The sequence below is a fragment of the Anabas testudineus genome, chromosome 9 (genome assembly GCF_900324465.2).
Source record: "Anabas testudineus chromosome 9, fAnaTes1.2, whole genome shotgun sequence".
Classification (NCBI taxonomy): Eukaryota; Metazoa; Chordata; class Actinopteri; order Anabantiformes; family Anabantidae; genus Anabas; species Anabas testudineus.
Window position 1 is genome coordinate 25625047 of NC_046618.1, and position 19805 is coordinate 25644851.

The 19805-nt window shown below is 43.4% G+C and overlaps 1 protein-coding gene, 1 long non-coding RNA gene and 2 other non-coding genes across 5 annotated transcripts; 2 read left to right on the top strand and 2 right to left on the bottom strand.

The window, feature by feature from the left end:
- Positions 1-496: 496 nt before the first annotated feature.
- On the top strand, positions 497-3231 carry LOC113150256. Of its 2 annotated transcripts, none has more exons than XR_003297668.1 (4): positions 497-708; positions 856-1068; positions 1156-1231; positions 1330-3231. It is a non-coding gene; the product is annotated as an uncharacterized LOC113150256 (long non-coding RNA). The 2 variants fall into 2 exon arrangements; XR_003297669.1 differs by having other exon boundaries at positions 871-1068.
- Positions 3232-4002: 771 nt separating this feature from the next.
- Positions 4003-4108, bottom strand: LOC113151404. The gene has a single exon (XR_003297721.1). It is a non-coding gene; the product is annotated as a U6 spliceosomal RNA (small nuclear RNA).
- A 2714-nt stretch (positions 4109-6822) lies between these two features.
- LOC113151100 lies at positions 6823-7997 on the top strand. Its single transcript, XM_026343931.1, has 4 exons — positions 6823-7366; positions 7451-7569; positions 7647-7712; positions 7821-7997. Exons 1-4 carry the CDS (start codon positions 6825-6827, stop codon positions 7832-7834), a joined length of 741 nt encoding a protein of 246 aa, XP_026199716.1. The 5' UTR covers positions 6823-6824; the 3' UTR covers positions 7835-7997.
- Positions 7998-18350: 10353 nt separating this feature from the next.
- LOC113151405 lies at positions 18351-18456 on the bottom strand. Its single transcript, XR_003297722.1, has one exon. It is a non-coding gene; the product is annotated as a U6 spliceosomal RNA (small nuclear RNA).
- Between the last annotated feature and the right edge of the window lie 1349 nt (positions 18457-19805).

Consider the following 19805-nt stretch of genomic DNA (forward strand, 5'->3'; position numbering starts at 1 on the left):
AGCTTCCTTCTTGTTCAGGCTACATCATCTTTATAAATTTACTGATCTGAAGCAGATTTAGATTTTACTTTGAATGTTATTATTATTATTATAAAATCGATCATAACATTTAACTAACGACTTAATTTGGTGTCTTAATAAAATCGGATTCATGTCGGTCCTCGTTTAAAAACAAACTTTGGTCTCCGCCCTCTCGGGCCGCGGTGAGGTGAAAAACGTGCGCATCCTCCGAGCAACATGGCGCCAGACACGGTGAACGTTGGAGAGGACAACTTACTATTTATTACCTATTTATGTCCGTGAAAATCTTCCAGACTGATATTTTACACCGGTTCGATGTTGATACAACATCATTTAAACAAACACGTTGGTGTTTGGTCCGTTATTTCATTGGCACGCAATTATTTACTAACTTTAAACTATGAAAACGCCAGAAGCGGAGAAGCTAACTAGCTAACTAGCTAACTAGCCAACGCTGAAGATCACCTGGTTGGAGTTGTCGTCTTTGTTTAGTCAGTTAAAAAGAAATCAAACACTTTTCAAGCACCCGAGTCCCAATTTTAGTGACAAGACGATTTCCCAGCTTTCATTAACAAGCTAAGAAGTTTAAATCTTCTGTCTTTTTACAGACACTTAAGCAGCAACAGTTAAAGTTCGTCATCAAGGTCACAGAGAACAGCCGCCATGTTGTTACCTCTGGACCTCCAGGTAAGAACTTCACTTATTATCTGATCTTACTTTTCTACTCTGGTTATAAAACGCTGCTGCTTTTTTAATGAACATGTCAAAATCATATATTCATGTCAGAATTAAATGTGGTGCCTTGACTGTTTTGCTCACCTGTCTATTTACCAGGTTTAATGGTTTCAGGTTTATTAGGAACAATTTGCTCCTGCAAGGTGTTGCACAGCTGCCCAGACCATGACACTTTGTGTGTGTGCAACCTTGGTCAACCGAAGACCAAACAGTACGGTCACAGCCGATACAGGAACGAACACTTCTGCTCCACAGCCGAGGGTCGCTCCATGGAGGACTGGCTGGCAGAGAAGAGGAGACACGATCCAAAAAGTGAGTCTCTTACACACAATTGCATTATTATGAGCAGATTAAAAATAAGTCTTCTTCTGAGTGACCTCTCTGTTTTATACTCTGCAGATCAAAAACCACCCAGCTGACGTCTGCCAGGCAGCAGACTGAGGATCAGCAATACAGATATTCTGTCAGTAAGTCTGTAAGTCCTCTCTTCAACATACTCACACACTCTTCCTGAGTCATTGTGTTCTGCTGTAACACTGAACTGGCCTGTCTGACATCTCTTTCTTGTTTCAGTATTTTTAGAAGACTCCCACCCACATAGCAGACCCACCCACCAATATAACAGACATTTTAAAACAAACTGTACATGTGAAGTTAAGAAAGACGTGTTCATCTAATGTATAAAAGAAGTGTTACTTATATAATAAAACCAGGCCTGTTCTGTGCCAAACTGACTTTTGAGAGTCCAACTGTCCTTTATGATAATTACGTCTCAGGGAGACATCACCTCTACATTGATTTGGCCCAAATGCAAGCTTTGTCTTTCTCAAAATTGGAATTATGGTGTTGCAGTAGCTCAGACAGTCACAAGCAGTAGTAATACAGTAGCTTCATAACTTGATGTGTATTAGGAGATCAGCTGATCTTTGTCAGTGTAGTTATTGGAAGTTAGTGAACTGTGTGTGTGGCACTAACGGCCTTTTGATCAGCCGTGTTTGTCAGGAACACGCATGAAGTGCTCGGCTGCAGACGTCAAAGAGTCTGATGGATCTTTGGCAGAGCTGCACCCAGAGGCAACGAGGGAAGTGTCGAATGATCCACTGGTGATTCAAAGCCCAGGAATGCATGTCCCACACTAATCACTGTCTGCACCTACATATTGACATGTATTGTAGAAAGCCTATGTGATCTGTATATGGAAGTTATGTAGGTTTTTCAACCTATTCGTCTGGCTTGTTATGCTCCTATATGTCTTGGCAGAAGGCAGGAGAAGAAAGACACACTGACTAGGGTGTGATTAGTCTTAGTTTCCTGGTTCTGCTCAGACACCAAGACTTTGCAATGTCTTCTAGTGAGGTTAGGGAGCAGCTGATAATTCTTTGTGCTTTGTGGTCAGCTGGCAGAAAAACTATAGCTATAGTCAAAGCCAGCATGAGTCTCAGCACTAATTCTTAGCACATTTTGTGTTGAATGATCTTTCCCTGTCTGCGGTGAAATTGCAGGCTAAAGTAAAGAAACTGGTGGCCCACAAACATGCCTTTCCAGGCAAGCACAGCAAGCCAACGTTAAACATTATCCTAAGCTATAAACTGTTGAGTTCACTGTATGTTTCATGTTTTTCTTCTTACATTGTGTAATAACAGCCTTTGTCAGACCAGCTCCTCCCTCAACATCATCGGAGGAGTCGGCACTCCTTATCCAAAATCTCCTTGACACCTTTGGCCAATGACCCTCTGCCTCCAGCAAAGGGCATGTCCTTGGTTCAGCAAGTGTTCCCAGGCCAAAAGACTAGAGACTGGCCACACACAGGAGGAGGAGGGTGCAGCAGAGTGTCTGGGTGTGGAGGACACAATTGTGTAGTGTACATAGTTGAGTGTCGTCAGGTGTACTTCCGGGGGGAGAGGCAATTAATATTATCAATGTATTATTAAAACATGATGAATTTTTTCAAAAAGTATTGATTGTGGTTAATATCATCATCTGTCATTCATAAGAACCATCTTCTGTTTTGCAGTTGACAAATACAATGAAGACAGTGACATGGCAACTGACAAAGACTGCCTCTGTTTTAAATAACAGCCTACTGACTTATTTTAACTCCTTTTTGTCCAATGTGAATCTAGTCGTAGTCATGACCTGCTAATCTACTGCAAAGTTAGGATTCTTAGGATTTTACGGAACTTTAATTGACGCTGTAACAGGATAATTATATTGTTTCAAGGAGTTCATCCCGTCTTTCTTTCTTTTTGTGAAGCAGCTCTTGAGGGAAGTCAAACAGTTTTTCTCTCCGTGTCACAGTTTACGCAGCTTTTTCTGCATCATCCTCCCTGTTGTTGACCCGACTCTGTTTGCTCTCTGGTGGCTCGATCCCCGACTGGGACAGAAATGTAAACACACATCAGATTCACGACTGACACGTTAAATCCAAACTGTGACAATCAGCAGTTATTTATGTTCTAGTCAATTACTAATAAGCAGATGATAATTAAGCTGTAGCTTAAATTCCTAATGTGTGAATAAAACGGACTTGTCTTGAAAATGTTGTTGACTCTGAGTTTTATCACTTGTGTCTCAGGAAAGTTAAAAATAAATATTTTATTTAATTTAGTTAAAACTTCAGGGACACGTCAGATTGTTGTTACGTCATCGACTCGTCCAACGCCCGCTTGTTGTCAACCAATGGGAAAGCAGGATTAGTTCCGAGTTCAGAAAACAGGCAACCAATCAGATGGCGTAATTTGTTCCCATATGGAGAATCCCACTTACTCTCAGCCAATAATTTAAAACACATTTTGTCAAGGAAACGATGAAAAGTTTAGATTTTTGAAGTTTAAGACATTAAAGAAATTAAAGTAATGACTGATTTTACATCAGTTTAATGGTAATTAATTATAAAACCATTTATTTAGTACTAGTAATAAAAAAATCCAACTCTGAAGTGTTGTAGTTAACGTTAAATTATAATGATGCTACTTTTCTGTTAAATTCAAAGTTTTTACAACATCTGGGATTAAACACTGTGAAAATACAAAAACCCAGAAAAGTGAGTGAGTCCAGTTTTCACCTGTGCTCTATAAACAAAATCCTCCAAAGTGAATAAAAACCAGGTGGGATTCTGGTGAAAACATATAACATATTATTATTATCATTGTTTTTCTTCCACAGGTAAAGTTGTAAACAGTCCGTCTTCCTGCTGCTCCAGACCCTGAATCACCCCTGATATAAGAAGTTGTACAGTTAAAAAGACAAAATGAGGAACGCTTCACGAATTTGCGTGTCATCCTTGCGCAGGGGCCATGCTAATCTTCTCTGTATCGTTCCAATTTTAGTATATGTGCTACCGGAGTAACACGACTCTACACAGGGACACACTCCCTTTTATACCGCTCTGACCCGGACGGACTCACACTCATGGTTCCGCTCTCAGGGACGGGAACCGAGGGTTTTATTACACAGGACAGATGAGTACAAACGGCTCTGGGGGGTCTGATTGTGGATCCTTTCTCGTCATGAGCTCCAGTAGCTCGGTGAGACCTTAATCGCTTCGTTTGGGACATTTTTTAGCTTCCGTTGGAGTCCGTGAGGTTCACTGAGGCATGCTGGGAGATTTAGGCACAGCTGTGTTACGTCACGACCAGGGGATTGGGTGGCTGACTCGACGCCCCTCCTCCAGGAAGTCACTGCTGCAGCTCCACCAACCTGCCGCTGAGCGGCGTTCAGGGGCGCTGTTGTAGCGTCGGACAGAAGAACACTTGTAGAGAGAAAACACACTGTTAATGTGACGAAACACGCTAAAATAACTGAAATAAAACTACAAAGTTTCATTATTATTGAGCTTCACACTCGTTCCTGTCACATGAATTTAATTGGGATCGACCTCCTCTCTCAAAATGACAGGCTGTCCGACCAGGCTTCCTAAAAATATAAAAACATTTAGCGTCAAACTTTTACAACCTGTAAAAGAAAGAAATATATTCTAAGCATCAACATCAAAATAAACTACTGAGAAAGTAACTCTGTGAGTTTGACGATATTTAAATGGAATCTGGTGAAGACTGTGATGACTGATCAGACTGAACTCTAGTCCCCGTAAACCGTCCAGTCGACAGTTTGTGGATTATGTCATAAAATATAAAATAGTTTTTTGACAAACAACAATTGAAAAGTGAATAAAGCCCAGTGAGAAATTCGGCCTATACTGAGGCTCAACATAAGGAAGGACTGTGAGATGAAAGTTGATTCAGATCATTGTCCGTTTCATATTTATAGCTAAACTAAATGTATAGATATTAAAATGAAGTCTGGCGCACACACAAGAATCTGCATTTGGGTTGACTAGACTTAACTTGTTTATTTATAATCTGATCTACTGTATCTAATCTGCTGATTTTGTAACGTCTGACCTTTTTAATTAACCAGTTCAGTAGAAGATGCTTTTATTCTGAAGGACAGGTGACAAAGTAGTGTAGTTGCTGCTACAGCAAAATGCTGCAGAAACATGTTATAATGCAAGTTTACTGAAGCTGAAGTACTAAGTACTTGATCTAAAATATGTGTTGAAGATACACAACAGACAAATACAACTTTTTAAAATAAGAAAATGTTTATTATCAACGTAATTTTACATTTGTGCTGTAAAAAATGAAAAAAACAAACCTTTAATAAAAGGACAGCATTTCATTGATACAGTACTCAGTCACATTGTGATCCCCCTGTTACAAACAGGCTGTTTTTCTTCCCTATGATTCATAATATGATACAATGGACATATATAATATGATTTATATATGTTTCAGCTTCATTCTTCACAGAAACAATATGTTTTATGAAAACACAGCTGGGACAGTTTACATGTGAAACTCTTACAGAATTAAATTCGCTTTTACTAGTTGAACTCACAGATACCGGAGAAAATTAGATCTGTCTGCAAATTACTGAATATATTTAGAATTAACTTATAAAGTTAAACTTTTTACAGAAACGTAGTGGATTATAGTTTAAATATAAAAGAGAAAACACACAGGGAAGCTGTTTAAAACACATTTTGTCAAGGAAACGATGAAAAGTTTTGATTTTTGAAGTTTAAGAAATTAAAGAAATTTAAGTTATAGCTGATTTTACATCGGTTTTTAACGGTAATTAATTATACAACCATTTATTTAGTACTAGGAATACAAACATTCTAGAAACCAAGTCTGAAGTGTTGTGTTTAACGTTGAATTATAAAGACACTACGTTTCTGTTAGAATTCAAAGTTTTTACGACATCTGGGATTAAACACTGTGAAAATACAACTTTATACGACATTTTAAACCAGAAAAGAGAGTTTGTACCTCTGGAAACTAGAGTCCAGTTCTCACCTGTACGTGTCATCGTTGCGCTGTCCAATTCTTCCATTTATGTCCCGCCTTCTTGATGCCGAGCTCTCCTATTGGTTCTCCTGTTGTTTTTCCTGCGTTTCTGATTGGCCGCCTTGCTCTTGCCTCTGACGTATAAATACCCCTCCCTACCTGTGCTCGCTGGACATTTGGACCGACGCTGTGAGGAGGTGAGTTACTCAGAGGATAATAGAAATGTATGTGGGACTTTAGAAAAACGGTTAAAATTCATAAAACTGAGCTGCTAACGTGCTAAAAAATGTTTACACTAATTTCGCATGGTTAACATTCGGAAAATTCACATTTATACAAAGACAACGTGTACGAACTTTATATTGTCAGTGCTTCGTCACCATAAAACTACTCTTTTACGACGTATTACTAAGAATGTATATTGTTTTGCTGTACTTAAAGTAAAGACGTGTACATGTCCTAAATTTTAATGTATTAAGTTACTCTATTACTTTGCGTTACGTAACGTTACGTGCAGCGTGCTCTCCACCCTCAAAAGTTAAAGGTACAAAATAAAACGTGAGACACTGAAAATGAATGAAAAGCCTCTGAAATTATGCATGGATTACATCACACACCTAATTGTCTTATATCATATCTTTTCTCCTCATTGTCAGCCAACTATCAAAAGATGAATACAGGTAAAACACATGTTGTTCTTCTTCTTCAGCTTTGAACATGGATCACCGTCCAGCTTTCAGAGTTCAGCCATTGTCCGCTGAACTCAACCTGAGGCCCTCACCAGAAGCACTGAGAGTGTCCCAGGCCTGTCATGGGAAGGGGTCATCGGAGGTGTGGAAGGTGAAGACGCCTGAAAAGGTGAGGGAGGAGGCAAAGGCACGTGTGCAGGAAGGTGGAGGAGACCCCACGTGCTCTCGGCTGGTGCTGAGTGAGAGCCAGCTCCAGTTCGGGCAGTACCGCGGACAGACCTTCAACTGGCTGCTGTCCAACGACCTGGGGTACACCGTGGGACTGCTGGCGTCCCACCGGAAGGAGCGGGAGAGCGGGGACACGTCGGTTTCACCTCTCATGGTGAACAAAGATGCCCTCGCCTCCTATGCTAAGTTGTTCTCTGGGGTGATGGCAGCTGTGGAGGGTCGCTGTGCCACAGAGGGCTCTGCGTCTCCTCGGAGCCAGGACCAGAGTGTGGTAGTGTTCGGGAAACACATAGGTCAGACGTACGCCTCCTTGTACGAGTCCACGGACACAGAGTGTCAGACGTAAGTGTTTTCATTTAAGGCACAGGCGACCGTGTGTTGACGATGCAAGTGTGACCTGGCGTTGTAATTCCTTCCTGTCTGTAGATATCTGCTCTGGCTGAAGAAGCAGCGTGTGAAGCCAGGTTGTGCGATGTACAGCCTCCAGAGCTATGTGATGGGAAGGGACAGAGAAAAAGTGGCAGCAGCGGCTCGTTCCTCCCAGAGTAAGTGTTCTCCCCTCTCAGCACGTTGCCTGTACATGTCTGTTTCCAAGCGCTCATCTCTCTTCTGTGTGAAACAGGTGCTGTGTCAGCTGAGCCATCGGATGAGATGCTCCTCGCTGGTGCGATGGAAGTCGACACTCACAGTGAGTTAACACACACACACACACACGAGAACATCACTCATTCCTATAACGAATATGAACTGTACGATATGATGCATGAAATTAACTGTCACTGTTACTGTTCATTAGCTTTCAATGGATGATTAATATGAAGGGGTGTAGAATCGGTGACGATAAGGTAACCACCAGGTAAGGTAACTGTCTGCTGGGGACTGTCGGTACAGTCAGCTGCTGCTTCCAGCGTGTAGTCACCTGTAGATCGTAGCAACTAACACAACCCCATCTGGTAATTGATTAATGCCCTGAGTTGGTGCGCTTCACTGTGGTGCTGTGTTTCCCTCTGTGTTGTAGAACTCGTTTGTGAAATTACTGTCTGGCACCACTGTGTAGTGTAGAGCTAATGCTAACATGTGTGTAATCCGCACTTGATGTTTCGCAGTTAATTATCACTCTTTGTACTGTGATTAGCTCGCTCTCTCATTTTCTGGCTTTCCTCACCACTTCATCTACTGCCAGTATTTTTTTTATTACAGTAATTTATACAATCCTACGCTGACATTAACATTCAGAGCTTATTGATTCTTTACTGTCTTCATGTGTGTCTGTCGTTTTTACGCCTTGCCATGTGTTTGACTTGATGTTTTTTGTGCAGTCGCTGCCCTTCCAGCCGTGTCCTCTAGTGCAGATGGTGGAACCCCACGCCGGCAGACCAGATTTGCATCCGCTACCCGTGTGCAGCCTGAACCCCCGCAGCCAGCCTCTGGGGCAGAGGTAAACCCTTCCCCCTTGTAGTAAATCTTCTGTGTGTTTGATTTGTTTTGAACTGGTGATTTATTTATTTACTTCTGTTGCTTGTTTCAAAGTTGCTGCCTCACAGCTGGAGACAGACGCTGCCCGAGGAGCAGCACGACTGGCTGGGTCGGGCTCTCTTCACGAGGAACACCAGCGGTCACGCGATCCTCACCAGTGACCTCCAGCTCTGGTGGTACCCCCCTGGACCCCGGCCCCTCTACACCCAGCCCCCCTCCTCATGCCACGTTTTCTTCCACCGCCCGTTCTTCCTGTGGTTGCCCTACAGGATGTGGGCATACAAGATTGCATGCCCCCGCTGCCGATGCAATATGACGGGCTCCGGACTGTACAGGACCGTCCGGAGGGTCCTGGACAAGGACGGTTGGTATTTTATGGGCACCGAGTACCTGGAGTGCCGTTCCTGCGGCAAGAAGATCGCAGCGTGGGCACAGGACATCATCGATCAGCTGGACCTTCCTCACCAGCAGCTGTTTCCAGCTGTTCTGACGTACAAGTAAGATCAGAGCCTGAGGTGTAATGAATAATAATGTCATCAAACTGTCTCAGCTCATAACCAGGTATAAGCATGAGCTCCCGTTCACCTGTCATCTTGTTCTGCTCTCTCTCTCTCTCTCTCTCTCTCTCTCTCTCTCTCTCTCTCTCTCTCTCAGGTTGTCCTGTGATAAGAAGGTGATCGGGGATTTAAAGGAGCGCACTCTGGGCAACAGTGCATCTCGCCTCCGTGCCACTCTGGTGGAGCAGCACAGCGAACAGTGGATGACACGGTCCCTGCTGTACTTTGCCGTGCTTGACAAGCTGAGAGTACCGGCTGGGCCACAGCACAAGGTGCCACCCATGCATCCCGTGCCCACTGTGCACTGGCTTCTCTCAGTCTTTGTCAGAGAGGCCCTGACCAGGCTGGACGTGACCAAAGCCAGGGTCACGTCCATCTTTGGCACCATATTGAAGATGGATTCCACCAAGAAGGCAAGCTTAGATTATATTGGATCTCTGGTTAAATGAAATGTTGCTGATGATGATTAGTACTTGTTATGATTTTGTTTCTTTCAATAATTCTCTCATGTTGTCACATTTCCAGATGACCACAAAGCTTGCAGGCAGAGCTGCTGGCACAGCAGCATGGGTTACTAATGTGGGCAATGAGCACGGGCAGGTGTGTATACCTTCTCCATGATTTACTGTTTTCACGTAAGAAATTGACGTGATGTTCACTTTGCTCTCCGCCGCTGGCAGGTGCTCATGTCTGTCCTCACTGCTGCCGAGGGGGATGGACTTTTGCCTATGGCGGCTGGACTGATGCGGCGGTACCGCGAAGCCGGGAAGGCTCCTCCTAAGGTTTTGTATGTCGACCGAAACTGCTGTTCCCTCGTGGCAAAGACACGTGTGGCAGCCATGTTCCACGAGTGGGACAAGCTTGTGGTGAGGCTGGACGTGTGGCACCTCATGCGACGCTTCGCCCGAGGCGTCACCACTGAGAGCCACTCGCTTTACGGCCAGTTCATGGCGCGGCTGTCCTACGCCATCTTCGAGTGGGATGTGGACGACTTTGCCCTTCTGGAGAAAGCCAAGCAGTCGGAGCAGGGGAGGGCCGACTACATCCAGGTGTCCACCAAGGAGATGGCCCGCCACTGTCGCCGCTGCACACGGGGTGTGGACGAGACGGAGACGCTCATCCAGGAGCTCCTGGATGACTTCTGGGATGTGCCGGACACCCTGGGCGTCCTGCTGTTCGACCACGAACGAATGCAGGAGATTTGGAACACGCAGCGCCGTCATCTCCGCTGCATTCAGGACCCCCCGGGAGTGGCGCTTTACACCAAGACAGGGGAGCTGACCAAGGGAGGGATCAAGCTCCCTGTCTACCGGTGCGCCAGAGGAACCACTTCCCTTGAGTCGTTCCACCTCCACCTGACCCGCTTTGTCCCAGGCAAGGGTTTTAAACCTCATGTCTTGATAAGAAAAGAGAAGCTGTGTGTGCGCATGTGTGATTAACATATTGTGGCTCTCTCTCCTCAGGAACATCGGCCAGCGCCCTAAACTTCCAAGTGTACCTGCTGGAGGGCCTGGGGAGGTGGAACGAAGACCGTGCCCGAGCTGCAGTGGAGGGAGCCAAGAGGATGAGGGTGCGCAGCTACAATGCCCGCCTCCAGCATTGCTACAAACAGTTCACACAGAAGTTTCAGACCATGGAGACTGTGGAGAACTACACTCAGCCCAGGGAGTACACAGGTAGTGGACTGGAAAACACACCGATCGCACACCAATCACACCTGGAATGAGCAACACGGTCTAACAGATTCTCTAACTGCTGTTTTGTTCAGGTGAACTGATCGGAGTGGAGTACCTGTACTCTCAGACTGGCGCTGTGCTGGAGGACTTTGGCCAGGATCCCGACGCTCCGGATGGGGCGGCCGAGCCTGAGGAAGAGTGGGGCGAGAGGGAGCAGGACCAAGGGTTTGAGGAGGCGGGGGACATTCAGGTGTTAGAGCACTATCCGCACATCTTGGCAAATCGGGTCCTCATGCATCCTGCTGCCCCCACCGCCGTGACCGCAGCTGCTGCTTTGTCGTTGTCATCATCTCAGTCTGTTCCCACCCACCCAGCTCCATCCCTGGATGAGGCCGCTGGGATGGAGCTGGAGCTGGAGGAGGAGCAGCTGCAAGTGAGTGTCACTCATCACTTAGACCATATGTGTCAAACTCACGGCCCGCGGGCCACATCCGGCCCGAGATCATTTCTATATTATTGTTATTAATGGCCCGGCGATATGAAGCGCTGGTAACACAATAAACTACAGATCCCATAATGCAGCGCTTCAGCTGCCTTGCCGAACACATTCCACGTTAATCAAGTCTAGTTTATGATGCTGCAACTTATTATGAAGCTGGTCCTCACGATGCTAAGTAATGTTGAACCATATCGTTACAACGGTGTTCACAAATACGCACGTTGCTCATAAACTGAGTTCTCACGGAGCTTTGGTGACTTTGAAGAACAAGAAAATAATTTTACCGTCGATGTGGAAACTTCACCTGTGCAGATTCAGATGGAGCTGATTGAGATGCAGTGTAATGACTGAAGGTAAAGTAGGACACTGCAGGACCCGCACAGTTTATTCACTCCATTCCTGCAGAAATGTCCCAGCTCTGTCCACATGAGGCTCGAACCTTGTTTATGTTTGGTAGAACAAATCTTAGTGAGAAGCTGTTCTCAGTGATGAAGACTAACAAAACAGCACACAGGAGTCGTCTCACTGGTGAGAACCTACAGTCCATCCTAAGAATCTCCACAACACAGAACCTCACAACAAATATAAAAACTTGTTAACAAAAACAGATGCAGCTCTGATAAAATGACATAAGAGCAAAGACTGAATGATTTGATTTGTTATTGCATGTTCACATTTTGAATTAGTATAATTTTGACAGGATATATTTTTATGGAGAGCAAAATCTTTTGGGATATTTAAAATTTAAGTTTATTTTTTGTATAAAATCACATAGAATTATAGAAACTTTTGATGTTTGTTCTTTTAATGTTTACTTTATTTCTAACTTAATATATATAATATCTAATTTAGAGAGGATATATTTCTGTAGAGAGCAAAATATAAGTTTTTTAAGGTTTATGTTAAAAAAAGTTAAGTTTTAAAAGTTTTAGTGTGCTCAATAAATGTTTATCCTGTTCGGCCCGCGACCTAAAATATGTTTTGGATTTTGGCCCCCTGTGCAATTGAGTTTGACACCCCTGTATATCTTTTTATGTTTTCATCAAGAATTTGTAGAGCTTTACATTCAACCTCCTCTTCTGACTTCTAGGACACACACGGGCCAGACGGACACGGCGGGTATCAGCATGTGATAGCCCTGGCCCACGCCCTCGTGGAGCTACGTCACCAGGCTTACGTGACACAGAAACGGGCGCTGGAGATCGTTGCCCTGTGGCTGAAGCTGTCAGACAGGGACAAGGCTCCAGTGTCCTTCCCCCTACGCCACCAGGACCAGTTGTTGAAAGGACGCTTCAAGACCTCTCGGTCCTCTCACACACCCGGCAGCGACCCTGTACAGCGGTGAGATTAAAATTTAAAACGTTTTGCTTCTGATTCCACAGACATGTTACATTGCCGTGCGGATGTTATGCACCTTTAACACCAGACTTGTCTGTGTTTAGTGTTGTTTCGGGCAAAGGCAGGGGGGCATCGCACTCTCCCAAGGTCAGCAGGTTGGTTGAGGCTATCTTTTTGGAGTTGTGCCGGCTGAATTACGAGGGACGTACGTTGGCTGGGGTCCGGATTAACCGCTGGGGTGTCATCATGAGGGAGTACACTGTCATCAGAGACATTGTTGTGAGCTGCCCGACCATCATGACCAACACCAGCATCCACCTGTTTCTGGTCAACCGGCGGACCCTCCTGGACTGGTAAGACTCCGCTCCCCTCACTCAAGTATGTTGTTGTTGTGGTTGTTATAATTACGTTTTACACTTCAAAACAGGCACAAGGAGAGAAACAAGGCAGCAATGAGGGAGTGCACTCTCAGTGTCACTGTCTCGGGGCCCAGTGCACTCCACACTACAGCCCAGAGCTTGGAAACACTTCCCAAGCAGCCTGACCAGCCGTTAGAGCTCCATCTACCAGACGACAGCTCTGGTCTGACTGTCACCCACTGTGGGCCTGTGACAAGGTCACTTTTCAGTGTCCTTGCTTCTGCCACTGCAGCCTCCTCCTCAGCCACTGCCTCAACCCCTGTAGCTGCCACCGCCAGCCAATCTGCAGCTGCCTCCACGTCCTCTGCAGCTGCCTCCACGTCCTCTGCAGCTGCCTCCACGTCCTCTGCAGCTGCCTCCACGTCCTCTGCAGCTGCCTCCACGTCCTCTGCAGCTGCCTCCACGTCCTCTGCAGCTGCTCCTCTGCAGCTGCCTCCACGTCCTCTGCAGCTGCCTCCACGTCCTCTGCAGCTGCCTCCACGTCCTCTGCAGCTGCCTCCACGTCCTCTGCAGCTGCCTCCACGTCCTCTGCAGCTGCCTCCACGTCCTCTGCAGCTGCCTCCACGTCCTCTGCAGCTGCCTCCACGTCCTCTGCAGCTGCCTCCACGTCCTCTGCAGCTGCCTCCACGTCCTCTGCAGCTGCCTCCACGTCCTCTGCTGTTGCTCCTGCCCCTCATCCTGTGCCTCTTTCAACAGTTTGGCAGAGGAAGGTGAGGGAAGAGCAGCAGCGGCGGGAGCGCGAGCGGGGTCTTCTCTCCAAGCCCAGAAAGAAGTTTGAGCACTTCTTGTGCAGGCGCTGTGGCCAACCGAAGACCAAACAGTACGGTCACAGCCGATACAGGAACGAACACTTCTGCTCCACAGCCGAGGGTCGCTCCATGGAGGACTGGCTGGCAGAGAAGAGGAGACAGGATCCAAAAAGTGAGTCTCTTACACACAATTGCATTATTATGAGCGGATTAAAAATAAGTCTTCTTCTGAGTGACCTCTCTCTGTTTTATACTCTGCAGATCAAAAACCACCCAGCTGACGTCTGCCAGGCAGCAGACTGAGGATCAGCAATACAGATATTCTGTCAGTAAGTCTGTAAGTCCTCTCTTCAACACACTCACACACTCTTCCTGAGTCATTGTGTTCTGCTGTAACACTAAACTGGCCTGTCTGACATCTCTTTCTTATTTCAGTATCTTCAGAAGTCTCCCACCCTTCAATCTTAACAGGCCCAGCCATCAATACAACAGCCATTTTAAAACACACTGTACATGTGCAGTCACATGTACACTTCAAACAGTAATGTTTATTAGTGTAGTTGTTTATTCTTTAAAATGTTTAGAACATAAGGTATAACAGAATTTTACTTATGTTCATATACTGTAATGTTCATATACTGTAATGTTCATATACTGTAATGTTTATATACTGTAATGTTTATATACTGTAATGTTCATATACTGTAAGGTTCATATACTGTAAGGTTCATATACTGTAAGGTTCATATACTGTAATGTTTATATACTGTAAGGTTCATATACTGTAAGGTTCATATACTGTAAGGTTTATATACTGTAATGTTTATATACTGTAATGTTTATATACTGTAAGGTTCATATACTGTAAGGTTCATATACTGTAAGGTTCATATACTATTTACTATGTCACTCATGTGTCTTATTTATTGACACTGATCAGAATCATGTACATGTTAATACTTTGCTTTTAATGTTACTGTGTTTGTAAGAATAAAACCAGGCCTGTTCTGTGCCAAACTAACTTATGAGAGTCTAACTGTCCTTTATGATGATCACACGTCACAGAGAGACATCATCCTGTACACAAACACCACTACATGTCTTCATTTCACTTTGAATAACGATCAGTGTCTTTCACACATCAAAATAGATATAGATAGATGGATATATGGAAGGATGCAAGCTTGTCTGTCTCCAAAGTGAAATTATGGTGTTGCAGTAACTGAGACAAACGCATGTAGTAGTAATGAAACATAGCAGCTTCAAAGGCACTAACGGCCTTTTGATCAGCCATGTTTGTCAGGAACACGTGTGAAGCGCTCGGCTGCTGACATCAAAGAGTCTGATGGCTCTTTGGCAGAGACCCAGAGGTGAGGAGGGAAGGTGTTGAACGATCCCCTGGTGACAAAGTGCCGTCCTGCTGGGACCCTGTGGGTGTGGACTGAGCAGGCAACAACCTCAAATAGCCACTTGACTGAGATCAGTCACACTCCTGTATCCAGACACAGAGGAACTGTTGTGAACTTCCACTTTGTCTGTGTGTTTGATTTGGTTTCCTGTTATAGAAAGCTCAGGGAGGAGGTGAGGTCTTTTTAAACTGTGATATCCTGACAACAACTGTCTTCATGTCTTCACTGTCTGTCTTGTCACTTGTTTCATGTTTCCTGTGGAAGGTGAGTGCTCCTGTTCTCTCTGTTGTGTCTTTTCTTTTATTTCAAGGAGTTCATCCCGTCTTTATTTCTTCCTTCTTTCAGGCTCTTCAGTCTCACGGTCAGATCAGGACTACAGACCTGACAGTGACAACACGTCTTTCTCATCTGACAGGGGTGCATCACCCGCTCCCCCTCGGCCTAAAAAGATGAGGACGGGGGATCGGGAGGCCTCCACCCAACCACCACCTCGTCTGAGCCCTGCAAACTATGTGGCAACGACAGGACTCTGCAGCAGGGACACGCCAGCTACAAGACAGACAGCCAGAGAGGGTCTCACTCACACACACACACACACACACACACACACACACACACTCTGTCATTCCCGTTGGAATTTGCTGTGGCTGCTGTAATTTTTTCTTAAAGGTTGGTAATAAATATTTATTCACACATGTAACGACTGCAAGTGATTTTTTAATATTTTTTAAAATGCAGATCGTGATATCAATGTTTGTAATAATACACTAACACTCCCGTATCGTCCCGTTTCGGGATCCCAGGAGATAGTTAACCTCACAAATACCTGAGAAAATGAAATAAACCCGATTACTGCCGTTTTCACTGAGATTTTAAGTCTGTAAGTTACTGGAAATATTTAGAATTTACTGATAAAGTTAAACCTTTTACAGAAATGTGGTGGATTATAGTTTAAATACGAAACAGAAAACACACAGGGAAGCTTTTTAAAACACATTTTGTTTGAAAATTAAGACAAGAAATTAATTCAAACTTTTGAGAAGCCCACTTACTCTCAGCCAATAGGAGGGCAGGATTTATTCCCACTTTCTCAGTGAAACAGAAACGTGTGGCTCGATCCCCGACTGGGACAGAAATGTAAACACACATCAGATTCACGACTGACACGTTAAATCCAAACTGTGACAATCAGCAGTTATTTATGTTCTAGTCAATTACTAATAAGCAGATGATAATTAAACTGTAGCTTAAATTCCTGATGTGTGAATAAAACGGACTTGTCTTGAAAATGTTGTTGACTCTGAGTTTTATCACTTGTGTCTCAGGAAAGTTAAAAATAAATCTTATTTTATTTAATTTAGCTAAAACTTCAGGGACACGTCTGATTGTTGTTACGTCATCGACTCGTCCAACGCCCGCTTGTTGTCAACCAATGGGAAAGCAGGATTAGTTTCGAGTTCAGAAAACAGACAACCAATCAGATGACTCAATTTCTTCCAACGTCGAGAATCCCACTTACTCTCAGCCAATAGGAGGGCAGGATCTGTTCCCACTTTACCAGTGAACCCGCCTCCTGACAGATAACCAATATTTTTATTAAACATATATAAAAAACACGTTTAAAACTCAAATTACGAACCAAATTAGTCAACTCGTTTAACTATGGAGTTTTACAGCACTGTATGGAATTGTTTTGGTAGCTTTAGAGGCACGAAAGCGAAGACGGAACTGTGCTCAGAAACTGTCAGAATTAAATTTACTCTGCTGACATTCGGGGGAAAGTTGATTCTAAACATGATATTTAAATATTTTATGGACCGACAAGAGACCCTCTTGAATTCGGCACAAACATGGTCCACCAAGGAGAAACCTTTCACCTGCTTTCACACTGATTCTGACAGAACCTCACAGTTTAACATAATCCGCGCACCTGAAACCCGACTGGACTGAATCCTGCTGTAAATAAACGGGACCTCTGCCTCGGCTGGATTTGATTTGCTGTCAGTGGTCTGTAGGCTGCACACCTGAACCGAACTCCAATCCCAAATAGTCGGATTGTCACTGACTGAACTGATTCTGCACATGACAATGAAAAATGTTTCTGCACCACATGGAGACCTCTTGAATTCAGCAGAGTGATATCTTCTTTCATCCTACACAATTTACAAAACCTGAAAGCTGAATTAAATCTGAATCTTTGAATTGTCACATTCACGCTGTTTAGTGCAAAACTCATTCATTTCTAATGTTTAACGTTTAATCGTATTTTTTGAAATGATAAACGCATTTTTCATATAAAATAAAAACTATATTTATATATTTATATTTACTGGGTTAGAATCAATATGTTTTATGAAAACACAGCTGGGACAGTTTACATATGAAACTCTCACAGAACTAAATTCGCTTTTACTAGTTGAACTCAGAAATACCGGAGAAAATGAGATCTGTCTGTAAATTATTGAAAATATTTAGAATTAACTCGTAAAGTTAAACTTTTTACAGAAACATAGTGGATTATAGTTTAAATAGAAAACAGAAAACACACAGGGAAGCTCTTAAAAACACTTTTTGTCAAGGAAATCATGAATATCAAATGTTTGAAGTTTAAGACAAGAAATTAAAGTTATAATTAAATTTACATCCGTTTTTAACGGTAATTAATTATAAAAACATTTATTTCGTACAAATAATAAAAAATTACAGGACATGAAAATCGAGTCTGAAGTGTTGTCGTTAACGTTGAATTATAAAGATGCTACTTTTCTGTTAGAATTAAAAGTTTTTCTGACATAAAACACTGAAAATACAACTTTAAACGACATTTTAAACCAGAAAAGTGAGTTTTTTCCTCTATAAACAAGAGTCCAGTTTTCACCTGTGCTCTATTACCGATAAACAAAATCCTCCATAGTGAATAAAAACCAGGTGGGATTCTGGTGAAAACATAAAACATATCATTATTACTATTATTATTATTGTTATTATTATTATCATTATTATTATCATTATTATTATCGTTGTTGTCATTATTATTATTACTATTATTATTATTGTTATTATTATTATCATTGTTGTTGTTGTTATTGTTGTTGTTGTTGTTGTGTGTTTTTCTTCCACAGGTAAAGTTGTAAACAGTCCGTCTTCCTGCTGCTCCAGACCCTGAATCACCCCTGATATAAGAAGTTGTACAGTTAAAAAGACAAAATGAGGAACGCTTCACGAATTTGCGTGTCATCCTTGCGCAGGGGCCATGCTAATCTTCTCTGTATCGTTCCAATTTTAGTATATGTGCTACCGGAGTAACACGACTCTACACAGGGACACACTCCCTTTTATACCGCTCTGACCCGGACGGACTCACACTCATGGTTCCGCTCTCAGGGACGGGAACCGAGGGTTTTATTACACAGGACAGATGAGTACAAACGGCTCTGGGGGGTCTGATTGTGGATCCTTTCTCGTCATGAGCTCCAGTAGCTCGGTGAGACCTTAATCGCTTCGTTTGGGACATTTTTTAGCTTCCGTTGGAGTCCGTGAGGTTCACTGAGGCATGCTGGGAGATTTAGGCACAGCTGTGTTACGTCACGACAAGGGGATTGGGTGGCTGACTCGACGCCCCTCCTCCAGGAAGTCACTGCTGCAGCTCCACCAACCTGCCGCTGAGCGGCGCTGTCGACCGCTGGCTGAGCGGCGTTCAGGGGCGCTGTTGTAGCGTCGGACAGAAGAACACTTGTAGAGAGAAAACACACTGTTAATGTGACGAAACACGCTAAAATAACTGAAATAAAACCACAAAGTTTCATTATTATTGAGCTTCACACTCGTTCCTGTCACATGAATTTAATTGGGATCGACCTCCTCTCTCAAAATGACAGGCTGTCCGACCAGGCTTCCTAAAAATATAAAAACATTTAGCGTCAAACTTTTACAACCTGTAAAAGAAAGAAATATATTCTAAGCATCAACATCAAAATAAACTACTGAGAAAGTAACTCTGTGAGTTTGACGATATTTAAATGGAATCTGGTGAAGACTGATGACTGATCAGACTGAACTCTAGTCCCCGTAAACCGTCCAGTCGACAGTTTGTGGATTATGTCATAAAATATAAAATAGTTTTGTGACAAACAACAATTGAAAAGTGAATAAAGCCCAGTGAGAAATTCGGCCTATACTGAGGCTCAACATAAGGAAGGACTGTGAGATGAAAGGTGATTCAGATTATTGTCCGTTTCATATTTATAGCTAAACTAAATGTATAGATATTAAAATGAAGTCTGGCGCACACACAAGAATCTGCATTTGGGTTGACTAGACTTAACTTGTTTATTTATAATCTGATCTACTGTATCTAATCTGCTGATTTTGTAACGTCTGACCTTTTTAATTAACCAGTTCAGTAGAAGATGCTTTTATTCTGAAGGACAGGTGACAAAGTAGTGTAGTTGCTGCTACAGCAAAATGCTGCAGAAACATGTTATAATGCAAGTTTACTGAAGCTGAAGTACTAAGTACTTGATCTAAAATATGTGTTGAAGATACACAACAGACAAATACAACTTTTTAAATAAGAAAATATTTATTATCAACGTAATTTCACATTTGTGCTGTAAACTCAGAATAAGCACTAACGGCTAAAACAATACATCAAAGAA